This window comes from Ornithorhynchus anatinus, chromosome 4 (assembly GCF_004115215.2).
Source record: "Ornithorhynchus anatinus isolate Pmale09 chromosome 4, mOrnAna1.pri.v4, whole genome shotgun sequence".
NCBI lineage: Eukaryota > Metazoa > Chordata > Mammalia > Monotremata > Ornithorhynchidae > Ornithorhynchus > Ornithorhynchus anatinus.
The window spans coordinates 6066234-6076361 of NC_041731.1; the positions used below are offsets into that span (position 1 = coordinate 6066234).

General features: G+C 45.5%; 1 protein-coding gene across 1 annotated transcript in view; it reads left to right on the top strand.

Moving 5' to 3' along the window:
- Window positions 1-8785, top strand: part of EFR3A (EFR3 homolog A) — a 58071-nt gene extending 49286 nt beyond the window's left edge. The window contains exons 19-23 of the mRNA XM_007661071.2: window positions 1876-1964; window positions 2508-2556; window positions 3404-3507; window positions 3944-3993; window positions 6061-8785. Coding sequence (XP_007659261.1) covers window positions 1876-1964; window positions 2508-2556; window positions 3404-3507; window positions 3944-3993; window positions 6061-6166 — 398 coding nt within the window. The 3' untranslated portion in view covers window positions 6167-8785. The remainder of the gene's footprint in view (window positions 1-1875; window positions 1965-2507; window positions 2557-3403; window positions 3508-3943; window positions 3994-6060) is intronic.
- Window positions 8786-10128: the final 1343 nt, after the last annotated feature.

The window sequence follows — 10128 nt, forward strand, 5'->3', positions numbered from 1 at the left end:
AAAATATTTGTTTTACACTTTCCTGAGTTTTAGAATGGTACATCTTTGAGAATCACTAGATATTTCACTCTGAAAAACCATTCAAGCTATTCAGAGACTAGAATTTTAGTGCCCATCTTTGCTTTCTGAAGTTAGCATTTATACAGGCATCCTCATTCGCTTTTCTTGTTGCTGACGAGAATCTGCAAGGATTCTGTGGTACTTTAGGCCCAAAAGAAGTGTTCGGGAGGACATCTCATTCAGTTTGAGGTGCTTTTCAAGGGTACATAAGAGAAGCCAATCAGTCAATTGTATTAATTGAGCACTCAAATTATGTGCAGAGCATCTGGGAGAGTATAATACAACAGAATTAGCCAAATTGTTCAATGCCCATAAAGAGCCAAGATGGATTTATCCTACCTTGGACAGTCCTATGTTCCTGGGGAGGATTTAACTTCAGAATAATCACACTCACCTTACAGTTTAAGTGCCCAATTCTCCATTTCCACTTGATGAAGCTACCAGGGCTCAAAGAGACCACAAACTGAAAATGCAGAATTATGTAATGGCCTGGAATGCAGAGCAATTAATGCCTGATCATTATTACCAAACGCAATGATGCAGGCTCTTGTGCGCTGTAGAGGCAGCAGAAAGCACATTTAGTTCGGGCAGAACGTATTACTTAATACCTAACCACCATCCTTGGGTCGAGGGAAAGGCTTTGTGGGTTTCATTGTCAAATTTGTCTTCTGTTGTCTGTGTGCATTTTATGCAGATGCCAGCGGGTGACAAAAAAGTACAGTTGTAGAAAAAGGGACTTGTTCTCTGTGCAGGGCACCCCAATCTCAGATTATACTAATAATAATAATAGTGGTATTTGTTAAGCGCTTACTATGTGCAAAGCACTGTTCTAAGCACTGGGGGGATACAAGGTGATCAGGTTGTCCCATGTGGGGCTCACAGTTTTAATCCCCATTTTCCAGATGAGGTAACGGAGGCACAGAGACGTTAAGTGACTTGCCCAAAGTCACACAGCTGGCAAGTGGCGGAGCCGGGATTAGAACCCATGACCTCCGACTCCCAAGCCCGGGCTCTTTCCACTGAGCCATGCTGCTTCTCTATGGCAGGAAGGAATCAAAAAAGATAGTAATACGGCTTCAGTCGATCTAACAGAGGTATAGCGTGGCTCAGTGGAAAGAGCGCAGGCTTGGGAGTCAGGGGTCACGGGTTCTAATCCCAGCTCTGCCACTAGTCAGCTCTGTGACCTTGGGCAAGTCACTTAACTTCTCTGTGCCTCAGTTACCTCATCTGTCAAATGGGGATGAAAACTGTAAGCCCCACGTGGGACAACCTGTTCACCTTGTATCCCCCAGCGCTTAGAACAGTGCTTTGCACATAGTAAGAGCTTAAATACCACAATTTTTTTTTTATTTTATTCCTGAGCGCTTACTGTGTGCTGAGCGTGGTACTAAACGTTTAGGAGAGTACAGTGCCATCCAGTTGGTAACTCTGATCCCTGCCCTCCAAAAGTCTAGTCTACCGCGGGCCAAGCACTGTTCAGACCGCTTGCTCCCTCAGCCCCCCTTCCTTAAGTTGGCATCTCCCAACAAGCCCCCACAACACAAGCCATCTTCTCATTCTCTTAGGTGCAAAAGCACAGGGGCTGTTCTGACTGCCACTGTAACTTGAGGGGAAATTGGGGACTTTTTATATGCTTGCACTGAGGATTAAGGGTTTCAGGGTTAGTCTCACCTTTAAAAGTGGGCGTGAGCAAGAAGAACACCCTCTGCAGTTCCGCGAGTTGCTTAGAGATTAAAATATGGTGCTTAGGTAAAGATTTGAATTTGTTCCCATGAGAAAAGATGCAAATAGCAAACTCCACAATCTTTGTCGTAGATGAAGACCGACTCTCCCGAAGGAAAAGCATCGTGGACACCGTATCCATCCAGGTGGATATTTTACCAGGCAACACCGCTGACGATACGGTAAGTCATTTGAAAGGAGATACGGGGAGGAAGATCTTAAACGGTCCTGTAGAACAATGTTGCTAGATTTGACGGTGCAGTTGCAAGGTGGGGCAATTAAAGTTTTGTCATTGTTAGTGAATAAGAAAACCAGTGCTATTACAGATTAAGGTTCAGCCAAGTGCTGCTAGCTCGTTGTGGGCAGGGAACTTGTCTAGCAACTGTGTTAAACTGTACTCTCGCAAGCTCTTAGTGCAATGTTCTGCACACGGTAAATGTACAGTAATTACAATCAATTGTTCTTTAACCGCCAGAACCCAAGAATTTGGGAGAATACAGTCATCGAAGTGCTTTTACTTAACATTTTTCTTCTAAAAATCACATGTTTCTATATAATAAGTAACAGTGGGTCATTGCTACAGTCAATGGGAAGAAGGTCCTCTCCAAAGCCAAACCAGATAATTATGAGCAAAACTGAGAGGAACGTGATAGAACATTGCTAAGGGGAGGCGGGAAGGGTCTCTTCTTCAGCTGTTCAGTATGTTTTCAATGCTTTTTCTTTAGGTTAGTAGCACGGAAGAGATCACCTTTGAAGCACTGAAGAAAGCAATCGGTGAGATTTTCGCAATTCATATCTTCTCAGTAGTTCATATCTCAACCTCTTCCGGTTATTTTCAAGTGCCCAGAGGGGATTGGTGACAGAAGAGTAGCAGATACTTGAATGGGTTTCTGGCAGATAGGCAAGTGATTTGATTTTCCCGATTTTTTTGACGTATGAATTGATCTAAACCCATCTTGGAAGTCTCTTTTCTTTGGATTTCTAGATTTCTGCTCCTCCTCGGGCATCCAGCTTAGAAAGCATCCATCCCCTGAGTGGGAGCAAACTACATTTGGGCGACAAAGCATCAATTCTAAAATGGCTTCCTTCCTGAAAGACTAGTCGGGGAAGAAGAGTGACATAATTCCCCTGCTCAGTTGGAAAAGCTTGAGCCAGTACTCTTTCTGTGGAGTGTACTCTCCCTAGTGCTTAGTTCAGCGATCTGCACATGTAAGCACTCAAATACCATCAATTGAATTCCTGGGCAGCTAGCCCTGACCCTTTGCTATCATACGGAGTGTTTCCTCCAGGTATTCGGTGCCCAAGGCACCGCCCCCCAACCCGCATTTCATTAGAAGAGTTGGTATCCCGGTGAGGGAAGAACCATTGGGCACCTGCAGCAGACATCAAAGTTTCCGATTCTCTTTCCGGTACACAGTCCATTAAGCTTCTCAGCTTGCTCTTGAGCCTCCAGCTCACCTCTAGAAAGAGTAAGGAACTCTGGGTTTTGGAGGCCCTGGGGTTTGGGTTTTTCAAATGAACACAGACTCCACAATGGGATCTCCCTATCCTCTTTGACCACATAGGGTCACTGCTCTTATGCTGTGGTAGCATTTCATTTTGATTTTCTTGTCCCCACCAGACACCAATGGACTGGAAGAACAGGAAAAAGAGAAGAGGCGCCTTGTGATAGAAAAGTTCCAGAAAGCCCCTTTTGAAGAAATTGCAGCCCAGTGTGAATCCAAAGTGAGTGACCCGGTGGTTTAGAGAAAGGGAACAAAGCATGCTAAAGAGGCAGCTTTCACACTTCTGGGGGAAGCTGTATCTGAATTTGCAGGAGTCTGTCCATCTTAGCCAACAGAGTTTTACCATACAAGATTTTTGCATCTCTTTTCACCTTTCAAATCATCAAGTCTTCATTTCTTAGCCCCTGTTAGATTGGGCTTCCTTTTTGGCAAATTTTTCGAGTGTCAAAATACTGTCAAATACTTTGCAGAAAGAAGCGAGCATAGATAGACGCTTAATCCCATCTGACTGGGATTAGGAATCTTACCCACTTCTCCCACGGAGCGCACGATCCGGGGCTGTTTTCAGAAGGCCACTGTCACTCCTTTAAGTGTAGTTGTGGACTTTGGTGTTCGCTGTGGTCCGATTTTCAAAACTGCATTCTCTTCCCCTTTAGGCAAACCTGCTTCATGACAGACTTGCACAGATATTGGAACTCACCATACGGTAAGGATCTAGGAGCATGGGATATTGAAAGTGATGGAAACTACTGTTGTCCCATCCAGGAGAGACCCAACCCACTATCCCTCACTGAGCACTGATGTTATGTGATCCAGATGCCATCGCACATGAAGTCCAGGAAAGCCTAAGGTCTCCCGCAGGTCTGGGCCTGTGTTCAGAGAGTCTGCCCCAGCCAATTCAGGGGTTACCATGCAGCTTTCAGCCAGGTGTGAAAGGCATCCGTTAATGACTGGGCTATTAGGAGAATTAATTTGGGAGGGCTGTGAGAGTGGGGCACTTCCACAAGTGCAGAATTGTCTTCCAATCTCATAGCAGGCTCTGGAGGTCTTTCTTCAGCATATATGGCAGTACAACGAGAAGCAGCATGGCTCAGTGGAAAAGAGCATGGGCTTGGGAGTCAGAAGTCATGGGTTCGAATCCCAGCTCTGCCACTTGTCAGCTGTGTGACTGTGGGCAAGTCACTTAACTTCTCTGTGCCTCAGTTACCTCATCTGGAAAATGGAGATTAAAACTGTGAGCCCCACGTGGGACAACCTGATCACTCTGTATCTACCCCAGCGTTTAGAACAGTGCTCTGCACATAGTAAGCGCTTAACAAATACCAACATTATTCTATTCCTGATTCCACCACCTGGGCAAGTCACTTCTCCTGTGCTTGTTTCTTCATCCGTAAAGTGGGGATTAGATTCTATTCCCTCTACATAGACTGTGAGCCACATGTAGGACAAGGACTTTGGTCAGTTTGAGTATCTTGTATCTACCCCCGCGGAAGCGCTTAACAAATACCATAAAAAGTATAATGCCCTGGCGGCCACAGCATGGGAGTGGTGGATGTCAACTTGGTCAGAACAGCAAGCCAGTGGACACTAGAAAAGGCTCAAATTGGAGGAAAAGTCATTCTTAGTGAGGTACCTTGATACATTCCTGTTTTCATCGCAAAGAAAAAAGCATCCTAAAAAAGGTGGTATTTGTTAAGCACTGAGGTAGATACAAGTGAGATCAGAAGCAGTTCCTGTCTCCTATGGGGCTCTCAGTCAAAGTAGGAAAGGAAATGGATATTATTTTACACATGAGGAAACTGAGGCCCACAGCAGGCAGGTGGTGGAGCTGGGATTAGAACTCACCTGGGCATCACTCTTCTTTTCCTCAAGGGTTGAAATGTGTCAGTGCCTCTGGCAGCCGATTACCTAGAAAGAGGGATCATTAGGGCTGGTCAGGGTGATGCCAGCAACTCTCTTGAGGAAAAAAAAAAAATCTAGTACTGTTAACTGGGCTTGACAGTAGAAAATGACTGAAATAGTTTCTCCTGGAAAAAAATCCTCAGATTTATATTACTGAAGAGTTTCAAAGAATTTATCCTTCAGTTAATAGGGGCTGGGGCATAAGCAGGCAGCAGTAGCAACATGATCTAGTAGAAGGAGCACAGGCCTGGGAGTCAGAGAATGTGGGTTCTAATCTCAGCTCCACCACATGTCTACTGTGTGTGAACTTGGGAAAGTCATTTAACTTCTCTGTGCCTCAGTTCCCTCATCTGTAATAATGTTGGTATTTGTTAAGCGCTTACTATGTGCAGAGCACTGTTCTAAGCGCTGGGGGTAGATACAGGGGAATCAGGTTGTCCCACGTGAGACTCACAGTTGATCCCCATTTTACAGATGAGGGAACTGAGGCCCAGAGAAGTTAAGTGACTTGCCCACAGTCACACAGCTGACAAGTGGCAGAGCCGGGATTCGAACCCATGAACTCTGACTCCCAAGCCCGGGCTCTTTCCACTGAGCCACGCTGCTTCTGTAAAATGAGGATTAAGACCGTGAACCCCATGTGGGACTGGGTCCAACCTGATTACCTTCCGTCTACTCCAGTGCTTGGCACTTAGTAAGTGCTTAACAAATGCCACAATTATTATTATTAACATGTTGGACCATAGAGGATGAAGTCTTGGATCCAGGCCCAGCCTCCTCAAGCACTGTGAGAGTCTCGTCTCCTGCTTAAAAAGACTTTGGGTTGTCACCTGCAAAGTGACCTCGAGCGTGGCCTCTTCTTCTTTCGTAGCCCTCCTCCGAGCCCGTCTGGAACCCTGACTATCACCTCCGGGCACGCCCAGTACCAGTCCGTCCCCGTCTACGAGATGAAGTTTCCAGATCTTTGTGTGTATTGAGCGTCCTCCGAAGCCTGCCGCATAAAGTATTTAGCTTAAAATACACAAAGCAAGACCGTCGCGAGTTTGCAGATTCGATTTCCTGGGCATCCAAATTAAGTTACAGCCCAGCCCAGGATTGCCCGATCAAATTAGGCATCTTTCAAACTGCATTTCTTGTAGCGAATCTGAAGCTTCAGATACATAAGGTCAGATTAGCTATTCCATTTCATTTCTAGTTAGACTACGAAGACGTTTCCCCCCTTGTGGTTTGTACATTTCTAACTCTCCACCGAAACTTAATGTTCAAATCTGTATATTTTTTTAGTGTTTTCAGTCTTCAGAGGAAATGTAAAAACATACAATGGGTCTGGCATCATTTCACAAACCCACTCGGTTTAGACAGAATACTCAATGTGACCGTGAAAAAAATATTAACTATGCATTCTAGGGCTGCAGAACAATCTGTGACGTGCATCTCTTTCCTTTAAAATCAACAACAGCCCTGATTGCATAAAAGCAAAAAACCTGATAGTTTTGTGGTAGGTGTCGTTATGAGGGCGTGGCCCACAGTGCTTTTCAAAACTCCGGTACTCGTATATACTGTGTTTCCTGTCGCAGACAGAACTGTTGTGCTTGAGAGGGTCGAGGCCTTGAGCCTGCTCGTGGAGCACCGAACCGTGCAATATTTTTCATGTCACCGAGGTGTAGAGTTTACAACCCATGCTTTTGAAATTGCAGTAGTATTTTACTATGGTTTCATGAATAAACAGAGATTATATTTAGAATAGATACTAAAGAAGTTAGACATTTTTAAATGGATAATGAATGACTAGCACACCTGGAAGTCCATAATTGCAGAAGTTGAGGTAGCATCCCATTAGCGCTGTTCGTGGAGTTGAGGAAAACTCCGCTGCTCCCAAAATGCCCATGGCTCCAACACCCACAAAAGTTATTTTAGTGGCACCTGTAAACCCTGGAGCAAAACAATTGCACTCCCCTGCATCTGTCATGGGAGGGGGCTTTCACTGCAGTTAATAAGACTTCCTTTAGCTGTAAAAGATAAGCATGCTGCGTTTCATAGGTTTGCATCCCTGTCGATATCAAGGGCTCCAGCCAAAGATTCCATCGTGACGGAGGATTCCTCTCCCTAAAGTAGGGTTCTTGAAGACTGTTTTCTTCCATACCTTGAGGGGCTGACCCTGCAGTCTGGACTTAACTTCCCCGGGGACAGTGGGAACATCACCAACTTAAATGATGAAATACCGAATCTTTTACATTTAAAGAAATAGCAAACATCGAAACAGATTGAATTTCGGTCATCAGTGTGGGGGAAAAGGAGAATTGTCCATCAGATGTGTCAACATCAATCAGTGGTACGTATTGAGCGCTGTGTGCAAAGCACTGAACTAAGTGCCTGGGAGAATACGGTGCACCAGAGTCCTGCCCTCGAAGAGCGTAAGAGTGGAATCTGTATAGCAAACCCTTTTGCGGCCTTTAGAGTTAGCGTCACCTTAGGCCAGAGAGTCCAGTCACTTAAACCTATGAGACGCAACACTGCAGCAGCAACGGAATGTTCCCTTACACAGAGGGAGGTAACCGAGACCTTCTTTTCAGATTGACAGTGCAATCACAGCTGTGGATGACGGAACAGCCTTTCCCCGTATTCTTTTGTGATTGTTACTGCTGCAGCCAGACAGAAGCTGTCTCACCCTTCAGTCCTTATCTTTGTCCCTTCCGTTTTCCTTTTCTTTTCCTTTTAAGGTAAGACTGGGTAGTTCAGTGCCTATGTACATTTACCCAAAAAAAAAAGGTTAAACTGGGGGCAGGGGGGCAAAAGGCAAAGCAGTCCTCATCCACTTGGATGTCATTTTCTAGATGAACACTGTGTGCTTTTGTAAGAAAAAAGAAATATAGTCTTAAGAAGAATGTATTCTCATTTGCACTCATGCAACTGTGCTGAATCTAGACTCTGGTTTCTCGCTAAAGTTAAAGCCGGCGCGACCTGCCGTGGGGCATGGTGGGGAGGCTGGGTGGGTGTGTGCGTTTGTGTGAAGAGTTGTACTGACCGTTTACCGCACCATCCAGCGAGCCTGTTGGTAAACTGTTGATTTGGGGTTTCCTCCTTTGGTTTAGCCAAAGTGGACTTCCACAAAGCCCCGGTTGTCAGGGCCGGCCTCGCCAAAGTGGCGGGGGGCACTCATGTTGGATCCTGACAGCCCGGGATTTGGAAAAGTCCGCCAGAAGATTGCGTGGCTGTTTTACCGTAGGTATTAAGAAACCAAAAACCATTCTATCTTCTTGTACGCCGCTGTTTTGTATCTTTCGTTTCTTCTAGAAAAGTTGGATGTTTAGAGTACAAAAAGTAGCATGCTAGAACCGTGACTTCCATTAGAGTTGACCCCGTGTCACGCCATCCTCCAGTGCTGTCTTTTTAAAGACCACTCTTTTTTTGCCACCTGTTTGGTTTCAAGATAAATTTAACCTATTTTCAGAGGAAACAAGACTCCCCCTTGATCAGAATCTGGAAGCAGGATTAATTTGTCTTATGTTTCATTGATGGTGATCAGTTCTGTACAAGATGTAAGAATACACTGTGCAATCTACATGCTAGCAATAAAGTGAACCAAAAATATTGAAGTCGGCTCCCCTCGTTAATGCGAAGCTTTTTCTAGAAAGTTTCTGAAGACAGAATATGAGAAAAGGTATTGATTCCCCATTTTGCAGATGAGGAAAAAAATGGCACAGAGAAGTTAAGCTACTGCCCAAGGTAACACAGCAAAGTGACGGAACCAGGATTAGAAGCCAGGCCCTCTGACTCCCTGGCCTATGGTCTTCCGCTAGGCCTCTCAGCTGCCACTGTCCATGGCCTTGCCCTTTAGGCCACCAGTCCCCCCAGTAACACACACACACACACCACCACCACCAAAGAGAGATTGTCCTGTGAAAGAGGGAGATGTATGACTGCAAATACACCGAAGTAATAGAAGGTAATTTCTAAGAACGTGTTCTGAAAATTAGGGTCACTGCCCCCGATGTAACAAATTCAGATGGGGTCGATGTCAGGGAAAATCACCATAAATCATCCGAGCCTGGGATTACAGCAAAGGAATAATGTCTCATTTATGAAATGTTAATTGCTTTTTTTAAATGCCCAAACGTGAGGAAGCAACCTAAGGAGGACGTGTGCTCTGAATGTCAGGGCAAAAGGGCAGTGTGCCTCCTCACTTGAATGTCGAGCATGTCCGGATCACTGGAGGAAATCTGGCCCCCTAACCATGGGGATTTGGCTATGCTCAGAATGGGCCCGCTGGGCCAGGGAAAGGCATTGTTTTCCAGGTCTTTGGGCAGATAAGACCACCAAACTGCCCCCAAGGGCGGGAAGAATTGGTTCCCTTTGTCCTTTCGGGGTTGACCGAGCAACACAGTGGTAATTCTTATAAAGGCCAAACTCCTCTGCCTTAGCTAATTAGCCAACTGACCTTTTCATAATTATTTTGTTCTTAATAGTAAAGGCTGAAAAGAAAACAAATCCAATCTCCTATTGGACCTACCAAGCTACTTGAATTTTCCCAAGTCAAGTTGCCCTGACAGTTTGGCGAGGGTTTTGGGTAGCGGTAATGGCTTGACCCTCTAGGACTGAGCTACCTGTTCAGCCCAAGAGCACAGTCCTAAGAACCTTGAGCCAAGGAAGGAGTCTTTGGTCAGTCAATCATCAATTGTATTTACTGGGTGTTTACCATGTGTAGAGCACTGTACTAAGTGCTTGGGAGAGCACAACAGACACAATCCCTGCTCTTTGCTTCCTTCGATCCTGGCGGTTAAAAGGCGCTGTGGTTTGCTGAGAGGATTATCGCTCCAGGTTGCTAATGCCTTCCCGGGCAAGGCCGCTGGGGAAGGTGGGCCTGGGGAGCGCAGTCCTCAGGAGAAATTGGTACTCTCTCCCCCAAAAGCAAGCTTACTGCACCCCTGCATGACTCAGT